The following is a 25,656-nucleotide window of genomic DNA, read 5'->3' as shown; positions in this document are numbered from 1 at the left end:
AGAACCGGATGCGGGGCTCAAACCCATGAAATGTGAGATCATGACCTGAGCCGGAGTCAGACACCCAACCAACGGAGCCACCCAGGTGCCCTGGCTCTTAAGATTTTAAAATGCATTTTCCACGTTTAAAGTATTTAGTAATTAAACAACAAATTAGTGAACTATTTAACCAGAATCATTTGGTTGAAGATTTGATAGAGGCTTTCCTCATGCTAAGAACAAGTCTTCACTCTTTGAATCTCTAGCTTACTTTTTTTTTTCTTCATTTTCGTATAACTTTATTATAGGAGGAAAAGAAAATCTCCCAAAACCTATAAAGGCCAAACTTCTTACATTAAATTCTAGCTGAGTTTTTAAGCACTAAGTTGTTGCTTCAGAGGTCATTTCATTACCATATAATTTTGGAATCTGACTTCATCCTTAAATTCAACAAGTAAGCCAGCATGAAATTAAGAAAATTAAAGAATTATTTGCTAACAAAGTGACTGTGATTCTGAAGTGTCCAAAGTATAGGAATGTTCTGTTAATAAAACTTTTCCAAATAAGATTGTTTCCATTGAATGTATGTTGTACTTTATGATAAAGAAGGATGTCTACCAGTTATTCCCAAGGATAATGTCATTTCCTATTTTTGGTCTAAAATGTCCCTATTGTGGCAGCTCTCAGGATTTTTTAGTGGATTACTTAGAGTTTGTTAATGGAATGCACCATCCAAACAACTGTATGTAAAATATTAAGTGTGGTTTAGAGCAGGTGTGGACTAAACTTTTTCTGTAGAGTCAGGTAATAAATATATCAGATTTTACAGGCCATAAACTGAGACAGGGGTTGCAAAAACTCTACTCTGCTGTTGTAGTAGTATGAAAGCAGCCATAGACAATACAGAATGGGTGGAGTAAACACATAAGGAAATAGATATGGCCGTATTCCAGTAAAACTTTATTTACAGAAATATGTCGGCCAGATGTGGCTCTTAGGACATAGTTTGCCAGTTCCTGGCTTGAGACTAATAAACACTTGTGTTAACTCCATCCCATGTTAAATCATGTTAAATTTGGTGTTCTTTCTTTTTGTTGTTATGTATCCAGAAGATAATCCTTTGGAAATTAAAGAAAAGCCAATGGATACTGAAGAAGCAGGTCATGAAGCTGAGGAAATAAAGGAACAGACCGAGGCTGACCACAGTGAAGGTCAGGGTCAACCTGAACCTGAAGAAGGCCCCAGTGAAGATGATAAGGGTGAGGGAGAAGAAGAGATGGACACAGGAGCTGATGACCAAGATAAAGACACTGCTGAACATCCTGAAGAAAACTCAGACGATGAGCGTCAGTCTCTGGAGGACAAGGACAAGGAAGCCAATGAGGAAAGTGCAGACAGTGGCGTTCCTGTTGACCAAGGTCTCCAGCCCCAGGTATTGTAAGGTCTTTGGCTTGTCTCATGTTAAAAGTAATAGTGAGGAAGGGGCGCCCGGTTGGCTCAGTTGGTTAAGTGTCCAACTTCAGCTCAGGTCATGATCTCGCAGTTCATGAGTTCAAGCGCCACATTGGGCTCTGTGCTGGTGGTGCAGAGCCTGCTTGGGATTCTCTGTGTCTCTCTGTCCCTTCCCCACTTGCCCTCTTTCTCAAAATAAATAAATAAACTTAAAATAAAAAAATAATAGTGTGGGGGAGAGTTTACCTTATTCCCATCAGAATCTTTTAGGATACTTCTCTATCACCAGGTGGCGCTGCTGAGCAGCTTTAAGTTTCTGTTTAAGACCCTTTCTGGCCATTACCCTCCCTGCAGTCTCCCCATGGTGAGCAGTGGGGCACCTGCCAGTTGTAGTGGTCCCCTACCTCATATTCTTCCCCCAGTGCATTTTAATGTGGTGTTTGCTTACCCTGCAGAAGCAGGAAGAAGAAGAAGAAGGGAGCGGGGAAAACTCTGACACAGAGGAGCAGGTGCCAGAGGCCACGGAAAGGGAAGAACACGATTCCTGCGGGCAGACCGGGGTGGAGAGTGTGCAGAGTGCACAGGCTATGGAGCTGGCTGGGGCCGCGCCCGAAAAGGAGCAGGGAAAGGAGGTGATAGGCCCTTACTGCTTCTGCCAGCTGCCTCTATTGGGGGGGGGGGGGGTTGTCTCTGTTCCCTGTGTGAAATCACGACCCATTTAGCTGTAGTTGGATTATGTGTGATTTTGTTTTGTTGTTGACATCTAAAAGATCATCTCTCATTCTTTGGGAAATGATCGGATACCTGATTTTATATGCCTCTCAGAACAAACCCTAGAATATTTGCTACACTGTATTTAAGTATTGTGCTTAATGAGAAAAAGCTATTAAACTCATAGTTCTTTGTGGGAGAATAGGTTCATGTTAATTTTTAGAAAGCTCCCAAGGAAAGAAAGGTTGCATTTAGACTTCATATAGTAATATGCCTCAAATAGTGTTTCCTTTTTCCTTGCTGTTCACCAGGCTCTAAAAGTTGCAACTTAAAAAGCAAAAGCACTTCTTTATTTCTTGAGCCAGAGTGATGTCCTGTGTATGGCCACAGTCCAGGTGACTGGCATGCTGTGGAAAGAGCACTGACAGAGGACCTGCTCTGGTGACTCTCAACAGCTCCTTAAGCCTCATTGAGCCCAGTTCTCTCACCAGTAATAACACCTGTTTATACTTCTTGTGCCCCCCTCCACCATGTTTATTGAGCACCCATTAGGTGATGCTAAGCATTTTCATTACTTCAGGTCCTCACAGTAGTCCTGTAAGATAGCTGGTTAGTGTTCTTACGACGTTCTCCATTTTATATTTGAGTTAAGCTGCAGTAAAGTGAAATGACAATCTCAAGGGTATACAGCTGGTTGATGGCAGAGTCTGGTTTCTAGTCGAGGTGTGTCCTGCCTTCAGAGTAAGCCATTACAATCCTGGAAACAAGGAACTAATCAGCCTTACATAGCGAAGTCACTCAAGAGGGTAACATATCTGGATATAGATGCTCCTGTTTTTGCCCACAGGCCAGGCCTTAGTCATGGCTCAGCTCCGGACCAGGGAGGCAGGTATATCATGTGACTCTGAGAGGAGAATAACAGAGAAGCTATGCGAACTACAGCCCAGTAAGCAGGTGTTTGTATAGCATCTTCCACCCTCACTCTCTCATGGCTTGGATTTCACAGGAGCACGGGAGTGGAGCTGCAGATGCAAACCAGGCAGAAGGCCACCAATCCAACTTCATTGCTCGATTGGCTTCCCAGAAACAGACCAGGAAGGACACACAGGTCTCTATCACTCTTCAGCGAAACTTAGGTGAAGGCTGCATCTGGAAAGGATGTGCTAAGTGTAGTGGTTTTTTTAAAAAAAGCCACGTTCCCAGGCTTTGCTGTCTCACCAAACCTGATGATAGCCTCAGCAAGCAGATCAGGACCGTGAGGCTTTCCCATTGGAACCTGGGGCTTCTTCCCATGTGGGTGCATGTACACACACACACACACACACACACACACACACACACACACTCTCCTCCTTATTCCTGTTATGCAGCCTAAGGGCCAGTTGTTGGGTGCTGTTGCCTAGGACTAGCCAGTCTTTTTTCCACCGTCATTACTCTTCTGTGTTTTAAAAATTAGGTTTTTTAAAACATGGTATAATTCATGTACATGATTTATGAAATTCATATATAAAAACAATCCCCTAAAAAGCTTCCATCTTATTCCTGTTTTCAAGTCACCCAAGAGTAAATTGGTGCTACCAGTTTTATTTTAAAGATATTTTTGCATATGTAACATATTTCAGATACAAAGTATATCATAGAGGTTATCCTGAATTTGTGTATAGATACATGACCATTCTTCTTAACTGCCTCGTTGAATTCCATTTTTGTATGGCTGTACGTAATTTAGTTAACCAGCCCCCTGTGGATAGACATTAGTTTTTTGGCCATTACAGACAAACCTCTAATGAATTTCCTCATATTTCCCACAGAGTTTCAAGAGGAAACCTGGACAGGCTGACAATGAACGCTCCATGGGTGATCACAATGAGCGAGTGCATAAGCGGCTGAGGACTGTGGATATGGAGAGCCACACTGAGCAGGGGCCAGCCCAGCCCCACGCCCAGGTGGAGGACGCAGATGCATTTGAGCACATTAAACAAGGCAGTGACCCTTATGATGCACAGACGTATGGTATGGTTCAGGGAAGGCTTCTCCTTTGTTCACTGAGCTCTCTGAGAGTTTATGCTGTATGACTGTGTGCCCAGCAGATGAACAAATCCATCTTAGGGATGGGAAATGGCTTTTTAAAATGTTTTCTCTCTAGTTCGAATTATGTGGGAATACGGTTTGTTTTTGGTATAAAGGTATCTGTAGACAAGTGCAGGTTTCAGGGTCTAGTGTAAGTCTTTTATATATCCTTGGTAACAGCTGCCCGCATCCAAACCTAGTGCTTATCTCTCTGGGTTTCTGAGACATGGACATTTCTTCATAGTCAGAGTGAGGTCACTTCCTGCAATGGCAGGAGCTGTGAACTAGAAATGTGTTTTTCTTATAAGTGAGAAGGAAAAAAAAACTCCACATAAGAAGGGAGTGGTCAGTCATTACTCAGTCTCCTTTTTTAGTTCTCTTGGTGACTTCTTAATATTTCATTCCTAGTATATAAACTCATGTAGATAATATTTATCTTTGAGCACAGTTTCAGAAATGATTGCTCTATCATGAATTACCTTATTTCTCTCTTCACTTTTTAGAAAAAAAAAGCAGTAATAATAATTTGCTACCATGAATTGAGCTCTTACTTTGTACCAAACACTGTACTGAGCCTTTGCTGCATGATCATGGAATTTTTACAATAATCTTAAGATCTACGATATTTCCATTTTATAGATGAGCACACTGAGGCCAGAGAAATTTAAGAACTTGTCCAAGATCACAGTGCTTGTCTTCAGCGTTGGTCTTTCTGTGTCCTGTGTTACACTCTTACTCATTACAGTATCTCCGCTCATAAGTTGGTAAAGGAGTATAATTCCATTAGCTGCTCTGAGTCATGTGTCCTCCCTGTTTATTCTGGTTCGGTCTCTTGTAATAGCAGTAAAAACCTAGCTAAGCATCCTACTTTTGTGGTAGAGAATAGGCAGTTACATCAAAAGGTCAGTAGGGCATCACAGACAAGCCAAGCATTGTGTTCATGCCATATAGTTGGTCAGCAGGAGAACAGCATTAGTAAGATCTCAGAAGTGAAAAGTGAGAAACCACACCCACACATGTTCTATGTGTTTGTATGCTTTATTGGCAGATGTGGCCAGCAAGGAGCAGCAACAGTCTGCAAAAGATTCCAGCAGGGGTCAGGAGGAGGAGATGGAGGACACTTTCATGGACACAGAGGAGGAAGAGCTCCAAGCAGCAGACACAGAGCAGCTGAAGCCAGAGGAGATCAAGTCAGGGACCACAGTGAGCCCCGGTGGGTCCTATGGTGAACAAATCCCTCCTACGTTCGCTTACAGTAGTCACTTTCGTGTGGTACCATCTGATCTGGTGGTTCTATCTACATCCTGACCCATAGCGTAGGTGTTCATTTGCCTATGAAAATTCCGCTCTATCTCACCTAGGAGTCAGAAGGTGGAGGAGTGACATTGGAGACACTGTCCTGCAAGGAGACCTCAAAAGCCTGAGTTCTAGGCAAATGCCATCACTCTTCTTTAAATATGTAGAAGAAAAAAAATAGGACACTTACTTCAGTTATGACAGGAAGACACTTTTGATTATTATTAGACAGATGTTTTCAATTATATGAAAATACTCAATTTTAGCATAAAATGCAGTAAAATATTTAGAGAAGTAGAATGGGGAAAATGCATGTGTAAAAGTAGTAACCAAACTTCTTGCATATAGTTCCATTTCATAGTTGACCAAGTGTTATTACTGGATAATTTATTTAAAAAATAAAAAAGACATGCATTTAACACATTAAAAAATAACTTTATCAGCAGTGGAATAAATACACATTCAAAAGAACTTGCAAATTGAAAAGCCTTTTTTCCCCTGCTTCCTGTCCTCTCAGAGGTTTTAGAAGCATTGACTGTGTCATTATATGACAGTGGGAATGGCATAGCTCTGATGAAAACTCAAAATCCAGACTTTGCCTCTTACATTATAGGCTGAGGCATATTATCCATATTTTCTTTGCCTCAGTTTCCTCATCTGTAAAATGGAACTAGGATTTATTTATTTATTTAATTTAATTTTATTTATCTTTTTAACATTTATTTATCTTTGAGAGAGAAAGAGTGTGAGTGGGGGAGGAGCAGAGAGAGAGGGAGACATAGAATCTGAAGCAGGCTCCAGGCTCTGAGCCCCGATGTGGGGCTCGAACTCACTGACTCCAAGATCATGACCTGAGCTGAAGTAGGATGCTCAACTGACTGAGCCACCCAGGCACCCCTATTTATTTTTTTTAATTTGAGAGAGCACGTGCATGCAGGTTGGGGAGAGGGGCAGAGAGGGAGAGAGAGAATCCCAAGCAGGCTCAACGCTCAATGCAGAGCCCAATGGGAGGCTGGATCCCATAAACCATGAGATCACAACCTAAGCCGAAATCAAGAGTTGGATGCCTAACGGACTCAGCCACCCAGGCATCCCTAGTTTTTATTTTCATCAAAGTTTTACGTGCATGTATTTTAAAGAGTCACACACTACACAGTGCAGTCTCCCCTATTCCTCTCCCTCCCAGAAGAGCCACCTTCGACCTCACAGTGGGGAGGAGAGAAGGTCAGGGGAGTAAGAATTGGCAGTGAATATCCCAAAGAGAAAGAACATGTAGAACTTGTATGGGGAAACGTGCTGGGGAGTGAAAGAGTGAAGTGTGAGTAATCGTTAAGATCGGCAGGCAATCTCGGAGACTCAGTCTGTGTGTAATATCAGAGTAAGTAAAACAGTGTCCTTGTATGCAAATAGGCTATGATGAGGTGGACATGGAGACCCACACTGTTAGAACAGAAGAAGACCAAGATCCCAGGACCGACATATCCCATGGGGAGACAGAGGATATGAAACCAGAGAGAAGCCAAGATTCGACCATTCACACAGCCCATCAGTTCCTTGTGGACACAGTTTTCCAGGTGCTAAAATTTTCACAAATTATTGCTATGATAAGTTAACAAAATGTAATTATAAACTGGTTTAAAATTTTTGTCTTTAGAACTTCATGGAATATCTGGTTATTTGGGGGCATCTCATCCTTGTCAAAGTGTTTAGGAAAACAGTTGGTATGACCACTTCTCTAAACAGATCACACCGTTCCGGCAGTTGATCCCAGGGTCAGAGTGGGTGCCCCAACCTGGCTGTGATGGTGTGTCTGGTTCTCCAGCCTCAGGCTCGCAGATCTAGATCTGCTCTTCCCATGTTCAGCATCCTTATGTGAGGAGCTGTACGTAACAATTCAGTTCATGCTGACGAAGTAACAAGAATATTTGGCTTAATGCCTGCATTTAGTAAAAGCAGATTTAACTGAGTTGTTTTCCCGAATCGTTTGACTTAATAGCAGTCTAGATTATTCAGAGAACATTTTGATAATGATAATTTTGTGGAGTTTTTGTTTTTATTTTGCTGGATAGATTTCTTCTAAATGGTAAAACTTCCTTTATCTTGTCTCTACACAAAGGGAAATAGAAGAATAGTTGTCTGGCATCTTATCGTGCCATCAAATTTGCTTATGCTTTGTGTCTCAGGGGCATGTATTTGTAGTTCATACTACTGGGAAGAAGGCAGCCAGTGATACAATGAGTTGGTGATTTCAATCTAGGCTGCCTCTTATCTGTGGCTTTTTCTTCTTAGCCCATTTTAAAAGATGTCAGTGAGCTAAGACAGGAGCTGGAGAGGCAGCTGGAAACATGGCATCCACACGAATCTGGAAACCCAGAAGAAGTAAGTCACCAGTCTTTTCATAAGATATCTTGATTTTCTTTTTTTTTAAGTTGCAGCAAGCTTAACAGGTTCTTAGCACCAATTACCTTTGTAAAAGGGACTGAGTATATGAAGACTGTAATTACAGTCTGAAGCCTAAGTCTTTCCAGTGCTTTCTGCCTACTTTGCCACTAGACATGTAGTTTAATTAAACCACAGAAAAGCTGATGTGTTTATTTCCTTTAATTTCTCTTGCTAGCTCTATGAGTTATAACAGATATGACATTGGTTGTGAAATGAGGCAAAATGTGTCATCCTCACAGTAGGCCACCTGGAATATTGCTGGCTGACTTAATATGGCAGCATAGCTTAAACAGAAGCTTCATTTTTAATGAGTTTGCATCCTGAATTTACTGTATTATCCATGTTTGTATTTTGTGCCTATAATCATCATTCCTACTACACACCTGTATGAGGGCTCTGTCATACTTGGAGCTTTGTGTCTGGGAAAGAAGCACACTGTTGAGATTGGCACTCATCATTTTTGCTTTTGAAACTTGACCCTGAGAGCCCACGATTAAGTGGCTGGATCTGCTGGCACCAAAAGTACCCACTCACAGCTCCCCACCCATACAGAATGTGCAGTTTATCCTCTTTGTAGGTGATGAGAATTAGTTGTTGATTTGGTCATGCAATCCAATATTTTCTGCCTTGTTGTTTCACCCTTTCTCATTCGGAACTGTGAGTTGTGGTTTTGGTAGAAGATGAGACATTTTTAGGATGTGGACTGGATGGCAGCCTGCCGAGTTGGCTTCTGTTGACAAGAGTTCACGTGGGTCATTTTCTGCTACTCTGTTTCAAGTGTCTTCTTGCTGTAAATGACTTGGCTGGCTCTGACGTTGTAAGAGTCACTTCTATGTCGTTGTCACAGGAGAAGGCTGCAGTGCAGATGTGGCAGAGTTACCTGGCCGTAACTGCGCCTCTTTCCCAACAGTTGTGTGAACAGCTTCGTCTCATATTAGAGCCTACCCAGGCCGCCAAGCTGAAGTAAGTCTTCTCCACTAAGCACACCCACTGTGCCCTGAAAAGATGGCTGTGTCACCTTTTCTATTGAGCTCAGCCCCTAACCAGTTAAAGTACTGGCTTCTAGGTTGCCATTTATGCTGTGTGGATGTTATTCCATACCTTTTTTCATGTTCTCTCTAAAAACTGAAGTGTCTGCGAAGTTTGGTACGAGTGCAGTTCCTTTGATTCATTAGCCTCTGATGAGAAAATTGGTTGGTGGAGCCTTTGGGTGGGTGTATGGGCTTGCTGCATGTGTTACTCACCTAGATCTTCGCAAAGGTTTATCCAAACTCATAGTTTCAGATTAGAAAAGAGTCAAAGACTTAATCAGTGCAAACATTCTTTTTCTAATTTTTTAAAACTTGTTGCAGCTTTCGTGGAAGGGCCTGATTATTGTCACATATATAACCAGTTTTTCTGGCTGCCCTCCTTTCTCAGTTGATGATGACATTTGAGTGTGTCAGGTTACTGGTTAAAAGGTATTATAATGTGATCTTATTCTTTAAAAAATTTTTTGGAGGATGAGCAATTGTTAACTAATCATTGCCCCATTTGGGTAAATTTAATAGAGGAGACTATCGAACTGGGAAGCGGCTGAACATGCGGAAGGTCATTCCATACATCGCTAGTCAATTTCGGAAAGACAAGATTTGGCTTCGAAGGACCAAGCCCAGTAAACGCCAGTATCAGATTTGTTTGGCCATTGATGACTCTTCTAGCATGGTAGACAACCATACCAAACAGGTAAGGAAACACGGGAGCTAAATTTAATGAGAAATTAATGCCAAGCCATGCTCTGTGGCCACCTAAAAGTTTTAAATATAATCTGGCAAAAAGCACTTTGAAATACCATTACTGTTCTGAGAATGTGCTACTATGTTTGAGAGGACCTAAAATTTTAAAACGAGTTCAAAAGGGCAGTTTTAGGATGTCTCAAATAATTGGTCCCTTACTGTTCGAGACCTTAAAAAAATTTTTTTTTAACATTTATTTATTTTGAGAGAGAGAAAGAGCTCGAGTGGGGCAGGGGCAGAGAGAAAGAGAGAGAGAATCCCAGGCAGGCTGCCCGCTGTCAGCAGAGCCCAACGTGGGGGTTGATTTTACCAACAGTGAGATCATGACCTGAGCCAAAATCAAGAGTCAGATGCTTAACCAACTGAATCACCCAGGCATCCCGAAATTGTTTTTTAGCCTTGCTGTGCTCCTGTCTAGCTGTAGAAGAGTAACTGACGGTATTTATTTTCCACAAAACACACTGTACTGGTAAACTGTTTTTTAAGGCCTTGTACAACATATTTGAATATCATTGATTTTTAAAAGGTGTTTCATGTACATCTCTTTAAGTCTGAAATTAGTGCTCTAATAGTATTCACAAAGCTTAAGAGCCTGAATAGAATTAATTACTTATGATACCATCATTATGGACACAGAAGAGTGATGTGTTTTTGTTTTTAAGTTTATATATTTATTTTGAGAGAGAGAGAGAGAGAGAGAGAGAGCACAAGCACAGGAGGTGCAGATAAAGAGGGAGAGAGAGAGAATCCCAATCAGTTTCCATGCTGACAGTGGACTCAGTCTTACCACTGTGAGATCATAACCTGAGCCGATATCAAGAGTCAGTCACTTAACCAACTGAGCCATCCAGGCACCTGGAAGAGTGATGTTTTTTGCAGCGATGCTATTACCCAGTATGAACCAACGAGCAACCTAAATCCATAGTTGTGCTCTGCTGTAAAAAAAAAAATGTCACCTCTGAACCTAGGTTCAGGTCCAAGTTCCTCACTTACTGCCATATGATATTTGGCAATTTATTTACTTCTTAACATGTCAGTTTTCATCTTCTGAACAATGAGGATTGTAACAGTATCTACGTCCTCCAGAGTTGTGAAAACTAAATGAAGTATGTACTGTGTTTAATGCCTAGCACTTGGTATGTATTCAGTAGATGTTAGTTGCTCTAAGTAGCATCATCTTTTTAATGAAATTTAAATTCTAAGACCAGGCTGTCATTTATTTATGGGTTAATAAAATAAACTGGTTTTTAAAATTTTTTGCCTATCTGAGATTACTTTTTATGTAGTTCCCTCACCCCCCTAAAAGGGAAAAATTCTGAAAATTTTATGGACCATATCTCTTAAGATCACTTTTATTAGATGCCTAGAGCAGACCTTTGCTACTGGTGTAATGGACTCTGGGTTTCAGGATTTGTGGGATTAGCCAGGGTCTGAGGCCACCATGGCCTCTGGGTTGATTATGAATAGCCATGTTGACATTCCCTGTATGCCATGCAAAAATAACATTTTCTGTGAGACTCTTGGTATAAAAAAGATTGAGAGGCACTGATCTAGAGGATATTCTGATTCCTTCAACCCTTAACCTTCTTATTTCATAGCTGGCATTTGAATCTTTGGCTGTGATTGGAAATGCTCTAACCCTCCTGGAAGTGGGTCAGATTGCTGTGTGCAGGTAAGGGTGCTTTTTAATCCCAGTGGGAAAATCAACTTCCTTTTGTTACCTTGATCACACAAAAAACACTGCATTTGTTTTTTCTATCCGTAGTTTTGGAGAGTCCGTAAAGCTATTACACCCATTCCACGAGCAGTTCAGTGATTTCTCGGGTTCCCAGATTCTGCGGCTCTGCAAATTCCAGCAAAAGAAAACCAAGATTGCTCAGGTATGCTTGTATCACATGTCCTCTGAACAGCCATTCTTCAGTAGCTGTGGGAGAGACATAATTTTTAGCATTCCCTCCTCCCTAGTATGGTGTTAGGACAGGTAAAAATTTCGAGGAAACAATTTCAGGATGCCAGGGTGGTTCAGTTCTAAACCTCAGGCCATGCACCACTGGAATAGAAACTTCCCTGGCATCCATTAACAAACAGAGTGTGAACTCTTTTTCTGAGTTCCTCAAGGGTTTCTGACTTTACATCACTAATTTTCAGGCTCCCTACTCTTTGAGAGATTTGGAACTTTTGTAGTAATAAACTGTCTCCCCGTACCCTTAATCGGGCCAATTTCTCTCCCCCATTTGACCTAGAGAAGAAATGATGTAAAATAGAGCCAATGACTTGCTCAGGATGACATAAGTTCAAAACACAGCCCAGGATAATGATTTTGTCCTCTTCATTTTTGCCCTCCTCTAGCCTACTTTATGTTGCACTAGACATTTTATGTTTTCTTGCCCTTTTCTGCTCAGCTATTTTCTTCTGAAAGACGACAGCTGTTCTGTTCATTTGGGGGAGTTACTGATGTCTTGTCTTCACCCCCCAGGGGAAGTATTTCTTTTCCTCTAGGGTGTGTTACAGAACACGAGTGGTGTGTGTGCCAGAGACGCATGTCCGTGCTGGAGAATGCCAGTGCCCAGGGGTAGATGCTAGCACTGCAAGGATCATCATCCCCTTTGGATGGGGGGCGGGGAGGGACGGTTTGATTGCCTAGAGATCTGAGATGGTTATTTTGATAATCTCCTGAGTGTCAAAAGTAATTTCAATCTCTGTGACAGTGGGAAGGGTTTTCGTGGTTTTCTAACGGCCTGTCTCTGGTTCTGGTCTAGTTTCTCGAGTCTGTAGCCAGCATGTTTGCAGCTGCTCAGCAGCCCTCCCAGCACGCCAGTCCAGGTGAGCTGCAGTTCTCATCTTTATCCACACAACGCTTTTCTACTGTGTGCATTCACAAGCCACTTGCTTCATGCCACAGAACCCATCTTTTAAAGTGGACGCTGCACAGGAAAAGTTATAAGCAGGAGCTGGAGAGTTATTACGCATTCCTGTAATTTGTTACTCAGCCATTTATCCATTCAGAAATTTGTGTTGAACCCATACTCATGAGGCTTATAACCACTGGAGGAATTAGATACTAATTAACTACACCTGGCCCTTGAACAATGCAGTAGCAGGGTGGGGGTGGGGGGTAGGAGCACCAAGCCCCTGCACAGTTGAAAATCCGTGTATAACTTTTGATTCCTCAAAAACTTAGTTACTCATAGCCTACTGTTGACCAGAAGCCTTTACGGATAACATAATGAGCAATTTTGCATATTATATGTATTTTATACTGTATCCTTACAGCAAAGTAAGCTAAAGAGAAGAAAAGGTTAAGGAAATCATAAGGAAGAGAAAGTATATATGCAGTGCCATACAGTAAGATACCCACATATAAGTGTTCAGACCTGTGTTGTTCAAGGGTCAACTGTAGTTTGTTATAACAGAGTTAAGCGTTGTGAAGGAGGAGCAAGGTGTAGGATTTTAGTATAAAGAATATTTTGAAATATTTTAATAACGGAGGGAAGCAGGGGAGGACATAATTCAGAAACCAGCTAATCCAACCATGATTGACTTAGGGCTTGAAACACACCAGTTCTGTATCTAGCTCTTCCTAAAATCTCTCAATCTTGATCGTTTCATGGAGAACCTTCCTATTTGAAGCATGTCCTTCACACCTCTCAACACTCACTAAACTTCCTTGAGAGAAAGACTGCCCTCGTGCACTGTATGTAGTCTTGCATTGGAAACATTATAGGTAAACCATGAATACAAACGTTAAAAAATTATTTTAATGGCCCCTTCTACTTAAGTTTTCTTTTAAATGAGTCAATTTTAAGAGGAGAAAAATACCCAGATTAGGTACAAGAAATTTGGAAGACCCAGTTCTAGGTTTCTGATTTAGGCACTTTCTTCTAATGGCCTACTCAATATTGCCATTTTTATACTTTATAGCCATGAGTATATGTTTAATTCTTGTATGTTGTTATACAATGAAATTGATCTAATGTGATAGGGAAATTGTTTTATTGACCGAAGCTTCATATGTCTGTGTAGCCTTGTGTCCGACTGTGGCATCTAATGTCCCATCTTAGAGGTCACTTTTGCTTATGTCCAGAATTCATCAGTTTCAGATGTCTGTTTAGTGTCGGCTTTCTCTGTGCTATTAACCTATTTGTCTTTAGGTAGCTTGGAGTTGTTAACAGTGGGATCTTCATTTTGTTCCCTTCCTCTCCTGCTGTATGTTCTACCACAGAAAACGCACAGCTCCTCCTGGTGGTCTCTGATGGACGCGGCCTTTTCCTTGAGGGCAAAGACAGAGTCCTGGCAGCAGTCCAGGCTGCCCGGAATGCTAACATCTTTGTCATTTTTGTTGTATTGGACAATCCCAGTTCACGGGTGAGTGATTACTAAAAGCTGCTTTTGGGGATAAAGTGGGGATACCCTTCATCATGTTCTATCTGAAATATGGCCTAGGTCACACCTTAACTCCTTATGTTCTGCCGGACACTATCCTAGGCACTGTTTTTTTTGTTAATACTCCCACTTTACAGTGAAGGACAGAAACACAGGTCATAGGTCAAGAAAGCCAGAATTCGGACATTCCAGAGACCACCCTCTTAACCACTTGCTGTGTCAATTCCTGCTCTAGTGGGTCATCCTTTCCCTCTGTACTGTGTCATTTCCGGTACTGCAGCCTTGATGATGGGCCTTGTCTACTTCGAACTATACACCAGCCCTTTCCAGTTACTGGTATCCTAGTAGTGCCCTTCTCAGAGCAGGAAGCATCAGTTGCTAAGTGAAAGACCCCCACAGGCAGCTCTATTCCAGGCGAAGCGTGGTCTCTGCAGGTCACATTAAGGCCTGGATAACAAGTAGGAAGATTTAATGTGAATTACTCCAAGTAGAAAATGGGAAATTGGGTTTTTTGGTCTCCCCCTCTCTTTTAGTGTCCATGCTCCTGGAAGGGGTGCTCAGAGATCTGCCTCCTCTTTAATGAAAGTTCTGCAAATTGTTTCTTAATAATAAAAGCTAATTTTATATTAGGAGTTAGATACAGGAGACCTAAAAACTATTAGCAAAAGAGATCAGGGAAGAGCTAGCCAAGGATATTGGTTTGGTTTTTATTTCAAAATGTCTCCTGTTTACAGGATTCGATCTTGGACATCAAAGTGCCCATATTTAAAGGACCTGGAGAGATGCCTGAAATCCGATCCTACATGGAAGAGTTCCCATTCCCATTCTACATCATCCTTCGCGATGTGAACGCGCTCCCTGAGACGCTCAGTGATGCTCTTAGGCAGTGGTTTGAGTTGGTGGCAGCCTCTGACCACCTGTAGGGAAGGAACACAGTCTAAAGTGAGACTTTACACCACTGTCAGACTTTGGCGCCTCGAGGCCGTTGCTCCCTCTTTTGGACAACTGCTTCCGAACTCACAGCTCTAAAATGTTATTTTATCTTAGATCTGATTTATAAAGATTCATCTTATAGCTGCAGACAGTTTTTATTACAATGTACACTTTATCTTATAATGTGCTTTCAGACCCTGGCCGGCCTCGGCCTCTGCTGTTGCCCCGGCTACAGCCGTAACAAACCCAGGGCAGCGGCCGGTGTCTGGACCTGGAAGCCCCGGCCCAAGAGGAGGCCAGGGCCCAGCTGCTGCCCCCCTGGAGGAGTAGCTGCTGGGAGAATGGGACCGTCCCAGTCCTTTGGACAAAGGACCACAGGCAGCTGCCCTTGTGACCCTGCTCTGAGGCTCTGCCTTGCCGATCCCACAGTGTGTATCTAAATGCCGTCAAGAGGCTGAGACAGCTGCAGCTTTCTAGAGGCTCGAGTGCGTGTGTTTTGTCATTGTGCTTCATGTGCAGGGAACTACCTTCTCTTTGAGGGTTAGGGAGGTCAGGGTGTGTGTGCTCTTAAAAAGCAACCAGATAGCATAGGAGCCCAGGTAAGCCGAAAAATGACCCTCGGGCTGTGTAAAAATGAAGTGGCTTTTCTGCCGTCCTTTGCATTTGCTGCTGCGGGAGACTATGCAATGATGGAAAAGTGATTTTCCCTTTGGTTATTTCATTCTCTCAGCGCCACGGTCCCTGGTGTCGTAGTAATTTATTTCTTTAGTTCATTTTTTTCTTAACCGTTAAGGGGAAGAATATTCCTCACACTGCTTTCAAGCTGGACTGAGCCAGTCTCATTCTGGAAAAGAAATGCCGTGTTTAAGAAAACTAAGCTACTTTTTTTTTCCCCCAGTTAAACTACATCAATGATTTTTAGACAGTTTTTACTTGGCCAGAAAGCACTGATTGAATACTTGAAATTGTTGCTGTATTCTATTTAAGTTGTCAGAATGTCGTTTTGTAGACAACATGCCATCACGTAATCGTCTATCTCCCGTTTGTTTTCAAGTTACACTGTGAAGTTTGCCACATTTTTGAGGTGGTCATCGAAGACACAGATTGCTTGTTGTTTAACCAAGTGTCCTAAAGCATGTACCTGAAGTTATATCATTTTTTATTCTAAAAAGCTATGCAGCTTATATTCTGAAAATTATTAAATATATACCACTGTTGTAATTTGTGACCAGTTTAAGTGTTTGAGAGGTGGAAAGTGTAGAGAGTGAGTGGGAGAATCTGAAGCAGGCTCAGTGTGGAGCCCAATCTCACAACCCTGAGATCACGACCTGAGCCAAAATCCAAGAATCAGACGGACTCACCAAGCATCCCTGCAACCATTCTTAATGGGACACAACAGGTGTGTAAAAGGTGTGCTAAGGGAATGATCTTGTCTACTGGATCAGCGGTCACTAGCTTACGCTGGACCCACCACCTTAGTGGCTTCCTGAAATAAGGGTTTATTTCCCGCTTGTGTTTCATGTCCATGGTGGGTGAGCTGCCCACCATGCTCTGGCCTTGTGCTCTGGCCTTGTGGCACAGGAAAGGGTAAGTTGGTGGAAAACAATGGCTTGTACAGATTTTGCTCCAAAATGACACGTTTCATTGGCCATAGCCGTCTATAATGGGTCTGAAAGGGAAAGACACCAACATTCTGATGTGGTCTGTCATATGTACCTTTGAAATCGGACCATCTAAACTGAAGCCTCCCTGCTGATACCCAAGAGTCTCATTTGCAGCTTGTGCTGTGATGGGAAACGTGGGAGCAGTCCCAGGAGACCTATCGGAACTGTGACGGGGTGAGGGTAAGCAGCATGATGCACTTGAGTCACTGAGCAGGAGTTAGAGGGTATGCTTGCTTTCACTTGGAGCTTAACCATTATAGCTGCCTTACGTAGTCTTCATCCAAACCCCAATCTTGTCTGGTCTTTTATCCCATCTTCCCTTCTCTCCTGACTACACTGCACCTGGACACTCTTATTTTAGAGAACCCCAAGCAGGCTCCATGCTCCATGTGGAGCCCCCCACATGGGCGCCCACAACCCTGGAATCATGACCTGAGCCAAAAATCAAGAGTCCGATGCTCAACTGACTGAGCCACCCAGGTACCCTTGGAGCGCTTTTAATCTGTAGTCTGGACTATTTTGGTGGTAGCCCAGACAAGTTGCGTTGCCTGCTTCATCTTCTCATAACATCCAAGAAAGAGATCATGCTTCTAGGGTGACCTCTCCTGTCCCTTCTCTCACAGAATCCCCACCACAGAAGGTTCTGGTTACAGCAAATGAGAAGTCCTAGAATCTGCTAGCATCCTAGGTGTCCTTTGGAATTTTCTTACCTAATGTGCCTTTCTGGAAACACCTACCTAGCTCAGAATAAGCCCTCAGGTATGAACCCTGACACCATCTGTAATATTGCATTGGACTTGCACTCCCACTTTAGGCAGGAAGACCTAAGACAGGGGAGCATCTGACTCATGACAGTATTTCAGGGTCTAGCATGAGTTCATGTATAAAAATGTCTTTTCTAATTTCTAGATTCAACACTATCAATTTTAAGAAAGATTTTATAATGATCTGTAGGGAAAGGATATAAAAGATTCTTACAAGAAACTACAGGGGAGTAGTTCTGCCATTTAATAAAACATACTAGTCCTAGGTGAAATAATCCTGAACAATTTGTTTAGACCCTAAAAAAATTTACCATATGGGCATCATTTATTTATTTAGAGCACATGAGCCAGAGGAGGGACAGAGAGGAAGAGAGAATCCCAAGCAGGCTCCATGCTGTCAACACTGTCAGCACAGATCCTGATGTGGGGCTTGATCCCCTGGGATCACAACCCGAGCCATTATCTAGAGTTGGATGCTCGATTGAGCCACCCAGGTACCTCTGAAGAATGATCTAATAAATGGTGTCCAAATTATAGTTTAGCAGCTGGCAAAAAAACTGACATCCACATCATGCCATAAATCAAAATTAAAATATTTACACCACCTAGTTTAAAGTTAACCAGGAAGACATAAATACAGAATTACAAAGCTCTGAAGGGGAAAAGATGAAATTGAGAAGGTTTGAAAGAATAATACATGACTATATAGAAACTTCTCAAAGCTATATAAACAGAAGGACTAAAATTGCTTTTAGTTTTGAGAGAGCACAGGGGAAGGGCAGAAAGAGAGGGAGGGAGAGAATCCCAAGTAGGTTCCTCGCTGTCAGTATGGAGCCTCATGTGGGGCTTGATCTACTGAATTGTGATCATGGCCAGAGCTGAAATCAAGAGTCAGACACTTGACTGAGCCACCCAGGTGCCCCCAAAAGGACTAAAATTGTTAAACAGGCAAACAACCCATATAAAATTAGAATAAAAACCTTGATCACCATCAATGGACCAGTCATGACAATTCATAAAAATGGCAAGGGATATTTAACTTCACTTTTATAAGAAAAAAAGGAGTTGCTATTGCAATTACACAAAACTTCAAAAGTAGTCACAGCATCACCCATACAATGCCTGGTAATGTTCAAGAAAGCTAATCATCAGAGTATAGGTGGCAGGTCCTGTTTCTAGTAGGACTCAGGTCTTACTTCACTTTACAGATGAGGAAAGAGGCTGGGAGAAATCAAGTTGCCAGAAAAACACAATTAGAAAAGGGGACCACACCAAATAATTCCAACAAGTGACACAATCAAGTAAATGCTCACTAAACAGGTAACCAAATGAACATTTCTGGCTATATTCTAATTTAGAACAATTCTATTTGACAAAAAATACAGCAAAGATTCACTAATCCTACTTACATAAGGGCAGTTATGTGTTGTGGGGAGGATAAAATTACAAGGAAATAAAAGCTTAAAAGTGTGGGCATTTTCAGTGTCTCATTAGTGATACAAAATTGTTAAAACTCCAATGGGGCAGCCATTTAAAACCTCTTAAGAACTAATGTGAAAATTAATAAAGGGAGACTTCACAGGAGTCAGGAGGCTAGAAAGGAAAGCTGTACCACTCAATGTCCCTCCCAAGAAGAATTGTCCATTACAGACTCAAAACAGGTCAATAGAAAAGAATCCTAAATTACAGGCGCCAACAGGGAAAAGCTGGAAGAGGTGCAATGTACAAGACTTCAACCTCCCCTGAAACTCAATGAGAAATCATCACCCTCAACTCTTATTTTCCAATGGACTTTTCAAAACAACCCCCCTCAACTTTCTTCTCCATAAAATAAGATCCACCCCCCCCCCCCCATGTTCATTGAGCTTGCCTATGGTTTTGCCAGAGCTTGTAGGTACCCAATTGCGAATTCTCTATTCCCAAATAACCCCATTTTTACTGATAAAATAACCTTTATGTTTAAGATTAACATAACTAATGGCAACCATGAAGATTACCACCATGAGGAAATTGCTTGCAAACAGAAAACACCAGGATGGAACAGCAAAAAAAAGTAGATTTTAAAGTAAACATATCCTCATTATTTCTAACTATGCACGTTTAAAAAGCCCAAAAGGAATACACTAAATTTTACCCCTCACTCTCAAACTTTCATTTAATAAAAACCACAGTGCCAGGAACTGGGCCAGTTGCCTTGCCACTCCTTTTATCACAACTATTTGTGGCACAAGAACTGTAATCCCCTCTCACCCAAAAGAAAATTTAGTCGAAGACAAAACTGTCCAAGGTTATATATAGCTCATTACTGGTTCCAACTGCTGGGGCTTCAGTTTAGACACACTGCAGGGGATTTGGGGGCCAAGTGTAATCCACAGGCCGTATCCCAGGAAACCGAGCTCCCTCCCCCTACCGCCTGCTGACCACGCCCCCACTTCCGCTCCTGCGCATTGGAGCTGTAGGGGAACCACGCTGCCTGGAGGACATGGCTACTTCCAGGTTACCCCCGGCGACTCTAACACTAAAGCAGGTAACACCTGTTCTCGAGAGCCTTCTAGGACAGCTTCCCACGGTCTGATTTCAATTATTCGTCTCTCCCTCCACACCCCCCTACAGAGTGGGGCTCGGGGGCAGCTTAGCCCTCCGGGGAATTCTGACCCGGTGCGCACTCCCTCTGAGATTGGCCCGGCTTGGGGCGGGGCTTCCTGCTGCGGAAGCTGGGGTGGGGGCTGACCGCCAACCCGCTGCCTATCTCTTGACGCTTTGGCCACGGGAAAGATTGCTCTGGCTGTTATACTGAGCTATTGTAAAGAATGAGATTACCAAAGGATTTTAACAACTGCATTGGTTTAGAAAAAGTGCTGTTACAGTAATCACAGGTTTTAGTAACTGGTAGCCCTTTTTCTGCCCAGTGGTCATCTTTTGATGTTAAAGATTCTTAGGTTTGACAAAGGAGTAAGCAAACAGCCCAAACTTTTTGCCTTCTTCTGAAAAGGAAAAAGTTTTTCTTTGGTCCTCAGTTTTGAAAAAGGCAAAGAAAAGTCATCTGTTTAGTTTGGTTTCCCAAAGCAAAGCCCTCTGGGCTGTAGGTTTTGCAGTTGTATTGACATTTCTCCTCCATTCTACAGTTCATGAGAAGGCAACAAGTTCTACTTCTCTACAGAAGGATTTTGCAAGCAATTCGGCAAGTTCCAAATGATTCTGATCGCAAATACCTGAAGGACTGGGCAAGGGAAGAATTCAAAAGAAACAAAGGTGCCACCGAAGAGGTGAGAAAGAGATCACAGGCAGGACAGGCCCTGACCATTTTGTATTAATTGGCATTTTTTTTAAAAGATGAGTAGACGTCTTGGAGTATGTCACAGAGATGATATATCTTCGTCATTGCTTTTAAAGTTACTATTTTTCTACCCCAGTGATATTTAAATTTTCCTAATCTTTGCTCTACGGTAGCATCACCTGTCTGTTAACTAGACATACATACACACCCGAAAAGATTATAAATAGGACAGCATGATGGTTTGGGAAGTGTGATGACTAGGGTATCTGAAAGCATGCCAGACACTGTGCACCCATAGTTGTCAGCTTGGAGCTTTCCTGATACCCAGAAGTTCCAGTTCTCAGTGTTGGTTCCTGACTAACAAATAAAATGATAAAGTACAGCTCTATTTAATCAGGTAGAACAATGACCAGATTTCACTTTCTTCTACAGGATACAATCCGGATGATGATTACTCAAGGCAATATGCAGCTCAAAGAGTTAGAAAAAACACTTGCTTTGGCAAAATCTTAACTGTAGCATTATCCTGAAAGATTTTCAAAGTCTCCATGTATATTGGTGAGCTGATTCGACTCCATGATGGACAGCCTAACACCAAGTCAAACTGTACAGTACTTGGGAAAATACAGAACATGGAGCATGGCATGTCAAAGAAAAACACATCAGAACAATTGCCTTAACACTGAAAAATATACTTTGTATTCTGAAAATGTTTTTGGATATGTCAGCAGTTTAAGCAGCAAAAACCAGTACAGGTGGTCAATGCAGAAGGTGATCCCTACCATTAACTATCTGGGAAATGCAAGTCTAAACCACACTGAGACACTACCATATCAGCTGAAATAACTAGTTAAAAAGATAGTAACAAATGCTGGTAGAGATACAGGAAAATTGAACCCCTCACACATTGCTGTGGGAATAGAAAATGGCACAGCCACTTTGGAAAACAGACTGTCAGCTGCTTAAGAGAGTAAATTCGACAGTTCTGTTCCTAGGTCTGTAACCAAGAGAACTGAAAACCTTTCTACAAAAAAACTTGTACAGGAATATTCACAGCAGCATCATTCATAACAGCCAAAAAATAGAAGCAGTCCCAATGCCCATCAACCGATAAGTGATTAAATACGATGTCTATAGATTTAGTAGTAAAAAGGAATTAAGTACTGATACATGCTACACATGGATGAACCCTGAGACCAATCGCAGAAAAGCACTTATTGTAGGATTCCATTTACATGAAATGTCTGAAATAGGCAGAAAGAGGTGGTTGCTCAGGGCTGTGGATAGCATGGAGAGGAATTTAATGGATATGGGGTTCCTGTTCTGGGTAATGAAAGCACTCTAAAGTTAGATTGTGGTGTTAGATGCACAACTCTGAATATACTCAAGTCCACTGAATTGTACATTTTGCACGTATGGTATGTGAATTCTGCTTCAACAAAGCTAGGTTTTTCTGATTTTTTTTTTTTTTTTTTTTTTTTACTGATATACAGCAGTACTATGCGTCAATTAAATAAGTCAATAAAGCTGTTCTAAGAAGCAGTAGGAGATTTAAGATTGGAAGCATACTGACCTCAGGAGATACCCTGGACCTTTCTTGAAAAAAGTCCTTCTGTGTTACCCCTCAGGGTTGTTGAGGTAGGGTCTTCAGATGTGTTATGATCTCATAGCAGAGGACTCTCCGAAAAGTCACCACTGGGAATCTAGATCTTTGTTGGAAAGAGGAGAGAGAGAAGCCTCATGAACACATTGAAGCACTTAACCAAAAAGAAGAGACAACTTCTGGATGAAACTAATGCAATTACCTTAGCATCCACAAAGAAAGAAGTAAAAGGATCAGGGAATATCCTTGGTGCATTAGGTTCTCCTCCAGTGACAGGAAGAGAAAGAGTTTTAAGAATACACTGAAGACAAGAAATTGACCTGAGCACATTTTGAGACCAAAATGTGTAACACAGTTTAGTGAAAGCTTATGGAAGAGGCTGGATTGACAGTCCTGCAGACTGACCTCTGTTCATTTACAGAACAGATCTAAAAAATTAATCCAATAACCTGACCAACACCTGGAAAATGTAGGAAAAATTTTGCAGAATGGTTACCTAGTACTGGATTGTGTGCCAAAGGCAAGAGAAGCAGATGGTGGCATTTGTCAATGACTTACATTATTGCCAGGGTCCACCTGACCCTTCCATAACCTCAAAGTCTGCAAGACAAAATCATTCTTCAACAGGATAATCGAATTCAAAATGCATGAGCTAATTATCAGGTTTGTATATAGGTGTACACATTAGTCAACCTATCACAAGGCCATGTGATGAACCAGAAGCACTTGTGAACAGTTTCTAAACACAGAATACTTTTCTTTGTACAGCATGATATACACACTCAAGTTAGGCTATCTCTAATAAATCTAAGATCTTGACACTAAAAATCATCCTTTTATGAGGTGTAGAAGTCAGTGACCTGGGTGACGTTTTTACTAGCACTGGTGTATGTCAAAGATGTAAGTTCATTTGTGGTTTAGATTTGCAAGATGCAAAAATGCCAAGAAAATCTAACTTGGGTTTGTTTTGATTGTTTAAATTGGGCAAAACACTGCAAATTTTCGTCTTCCAGAGGCTAGGATTTTTATAATCTTATATAATAATGGACAAGACTTTAGTGCTAAATACATCTTAGCCTAAACAACAACTTCTCCTCTCACATATGGAACCATGCTCGTTAAGATGTTGGCCAGATTGGAACTGCTGGTGAAACACATTTAGCATCCTTATCAGTGTTCTAGATTAGACAACAAATTACCTTTTTGGATATTCCCTATAAACCATACTCTTAAAAAAACAACAAAAAAAAACGTTTATTTGAGAGAGAGTGCATGCAGGGGAGGGGCTGAGGGGGAGAGAGAATCCCAAGCAGGCCTCACACTGCACACTGTCGGTGCAGAGCCTAACGTGGGCTCAATCTCACAAACCATGAGATCATGACCTGAGCCAAAAATCAAGAGTGAGACGCTTAACTGACTGAACCAACCAGGCAGCCCAACCATACTCTGGCGAGTATTCAAGTTTTATTCCTAAGGTTTCATTTTCAGATGTTTGGATGTTCAGTTTATGTATTTGAACTACAGTAAGTCAAATCTTTATATTAAAAAATATATATTTTTTAATACAAAAGCATTCTAGCATGAGGAGAAGTGGCTAGGGCTATTTGCATACTGACTGTCCCTACGTCATTTCCTCAAGTGTGCCATCGCGTAGGAAATTCAAAACCAAGGCACAGGCATTGCTGTGGATGTGCCTGCAGAGCAAAGGGCTTGAACATTTGAGGAAAGCAGAACATTCTCCCTGGTATTTGCATTATTGTAGACACACCAGCAGCCATGCAGGAGAGGGGGGAGACCCACACTTACCTAACTTGTCTCTTCTGTGGAAGAAAAATGTGGCCAAACCGAGCGACGCAGCTCACGTCTACTGTGGGAAAAAATTGGGCTTATGTAGAGTTAAGGTCCAAGCAGGCTCAAAAGCAAATGTCACTTTGCCAAACTAGAAATCGCCCAGCCGGTTTCCTCCCTCCAGTCAGGCATTTAAGAAATTCTGTCAGAATTAAATTTACTATTTGTGTTTACTATGTCGCTTTCTTACCCATTCTGTTTTGCATTAGAAAAAGTGTTGTGCTGTTTCTTAGGTGTCTCATGGATTTAATGTTAACATTTATTTGTCATGGTATTTTGACAGTAGTACAGAAGAATATTTCCCTTTAAAATAACAAAAATTTTTCTTACGCATAAGTATTCTAAAAGGTCAGCTTTGTTTGTCTTTAAATCTTATTTAATTGATTTGGCTTTTATATCACGAGAAGAAATGTATTTAGCTTTTATGAACAGTTTTGTCAAAAAATGTTATTTTGCCTGCACACAATTAAGAGGTTTTGTTCTGTTCAAACTGTTGACCTTTTAGAAAATACTAAGCAAAACATTTAAGCTTGCACTAAGAAGTATTTCCATATTATGGGCTTCTGAAAAATTTATTTTTCATGCAGTGCATCTGACCTCTACTTTGAAGCAAATGTATTTACCAGAAATCACACTTCTATAGAAACAAGGTAAAATGTAGCTGGGTGAAGGCACTCTTTCTGGGAACATAAATTTGGTCAACCACAGAAACAAAAATGTACACTAAACAAAGCAGTCATACTTGCATTTTTTAAATAAGGATTTCAATATCCATAGTGTTGAGAACCATATTTAATGCTTGGAAGAGACAAATTCAAATTAATAAAAATATTAAATAGAAGACAACATATCTCTGCAGTATCAACGCTTGACTGAAAAAAAAAAAAGATTTAAATGTGAAAACATCACTTTATTTTGGGCCCCCAAAGTCAAATGATTAGAACTATATTCAATCTAATCACAGATATTTACTATATTCAATGCAGTAATTCACCAACAAAAAACCCCACTGCAATATTCTGCAACTTTTCTGTGTTTTACATCATTTTTCCCCATAGCTATTGAAAGCTCCAATCTCTGTTTCAAACACAACCCACATGACAGCCAATAAATTAATAGTTTTGCTTCTTTGGAAAAGTACTATTGTGGCATTTGCTCCTTTTAGCAGATAGCACAAGGGAAAAAAGGAAAAATACACATCAGACCCATAGTTGAGTTTTTGACAATACTAAGGAACAAAAACCCAGTTGTTTAAAACAAGCTATTGCAGTGGCCTTGAGATGCTGCCATCTCTCTGGGTTAGGAGGCAGACTGATCCCGTTTCCTCACCTCTACTGGTTTTCCGTTCTAGTAGAGAAAGATCCATGTAACCTGTCAGACTAGGTGCCTTTGACCCTTCTCAGTCCTCCCTAGTCTCTTCCCTGTGACTTTGGCAAAAATATCCAGTTCACAATGGTAA

General features: G+C 41.5%; 2 protein-coding genes across 2 annotated transcripts in view; both read left to right on the top strand.

Annotated features, from left to right (window-relative positions):
• Positions 1-16,262, top strand: part of MDN1 (midasin AAA ATPase 1) — a 174,336-nt gene extending 158,074 nt beyond the window's left edge. The window contains exons 89-102 of the mRNA XM_078447133.2: positions 1,089-1,411; positions 1,887-2,063; positions 3,149-3,250; positions 3,954-4,155; positions 5,261-5,425; positions 6,919-7,082; positions 7,798-7,887; positions 8,798-8,913; positions 9,501-9,675; positions 11,324-11,397; positions 11,491-11,605; positions 12,485-12,548; positions 13,948-14,090; positions 14,843-16,262. Of these exons, the coding sequence (XP_078303259.2) occupies positions 1,089-1,411; positions 1,887-2,063; positions 3,149-3,250; positions 3,954-4,155; positions 5,261-5,425; positions 6,919-7,082; positions 7,798-7,887; positions 8,798-8,913; positions 9,501-9,675; positions 11,324-11,397; positions 11,491-11,605; positions 12,485-12,548; positions 13,948-14,090; positions 14,843-15,031 (2,099 nt within the window). The 3' untranslated portion in view covers positions 15,032-16,262. The remainder of the gene's footprint in view (positions 1-1,088; positions 1,412-1,886; positions 2,064-3,148; positions 3,251-3,953; positions 4,156-5,260; positions 5,426-6,918; positions 7,083-7,797; positions 7,888-8,797; positions 8,914-9,500; positions 9,676-11,323; positions 11,398-11,490; positions 11,606-12,484; positions 12,549-13,947; positions 14,091-14,842) is intronic.
• A 3,631-nt stretch (positions 16,263-19,893) lies between these two features.
• Positions 19,894-22,259, top strand: LYRM2 (LYR motif containing 2). The gene is made up of 3 exons (XM_060616176.3): positions 19,894-19,996; positions 20,595-20,735; positions 21,179-22,259. Exons 1-3 carry the CDS (start codon positions 19,952-19,954, stop codon positions 21,257-21,259), a joined length of 267 nt encoding a protein of 88 aa, XP_060472159.1. The 5' UTR covers positions 19,894-19,951; the 3' UTR covers positions 21,260-22,259.
• The last annotated feature ends 3,397 nt before the right edge of the window (positions 22,260-25,656 follow it).

Source organism: Panthera onca, chromosome B2, assembly GCF_046562875.1.
Source record: "Panthera onca isolate mPanOnc1 chromosome B2, mPanOnc1 haplotype 2, whole genome shotgun sequence".
Classification (NCBI taxonomy): Eukaryota; Metazoa; Chordata; class Mammalia; order Carnivora; family Felidae; genus Panthera; species Panthera onca.
The sequence above is the reverse complement of the archived record's forward strand: the minus strand, read 5'-3'. Positions and strand labels throughout refer to the sequence as shown.

What these genes read in the sequence shown, in the direction of transcription:
- LYRM2 (XM_060616176.3), top strand. Translation starts at nt 19,952, where the DNA reads ATGGCTACTTCCAGGTTACCCCCGGCGACTCTAACACTAAAGCAG. An exon ending in CGACTCTAACACTAAAGCAG is followed by an intron (nt 19,997 to 20,594) that starts GTAACACCTGTT and finishes TCCATTCTACAG; the next exon opens with TTCATGAGAAGGCAACAAGT. An exon ending in ACAAAGGTGCCACCGAAGAG is followed by an intron (nt 20,736 to 21,178) that starts GTGAGAAAGAGA and finishes TTTCTTCTACAG; the next exon opens with GATACAATCCGGATGATGAT.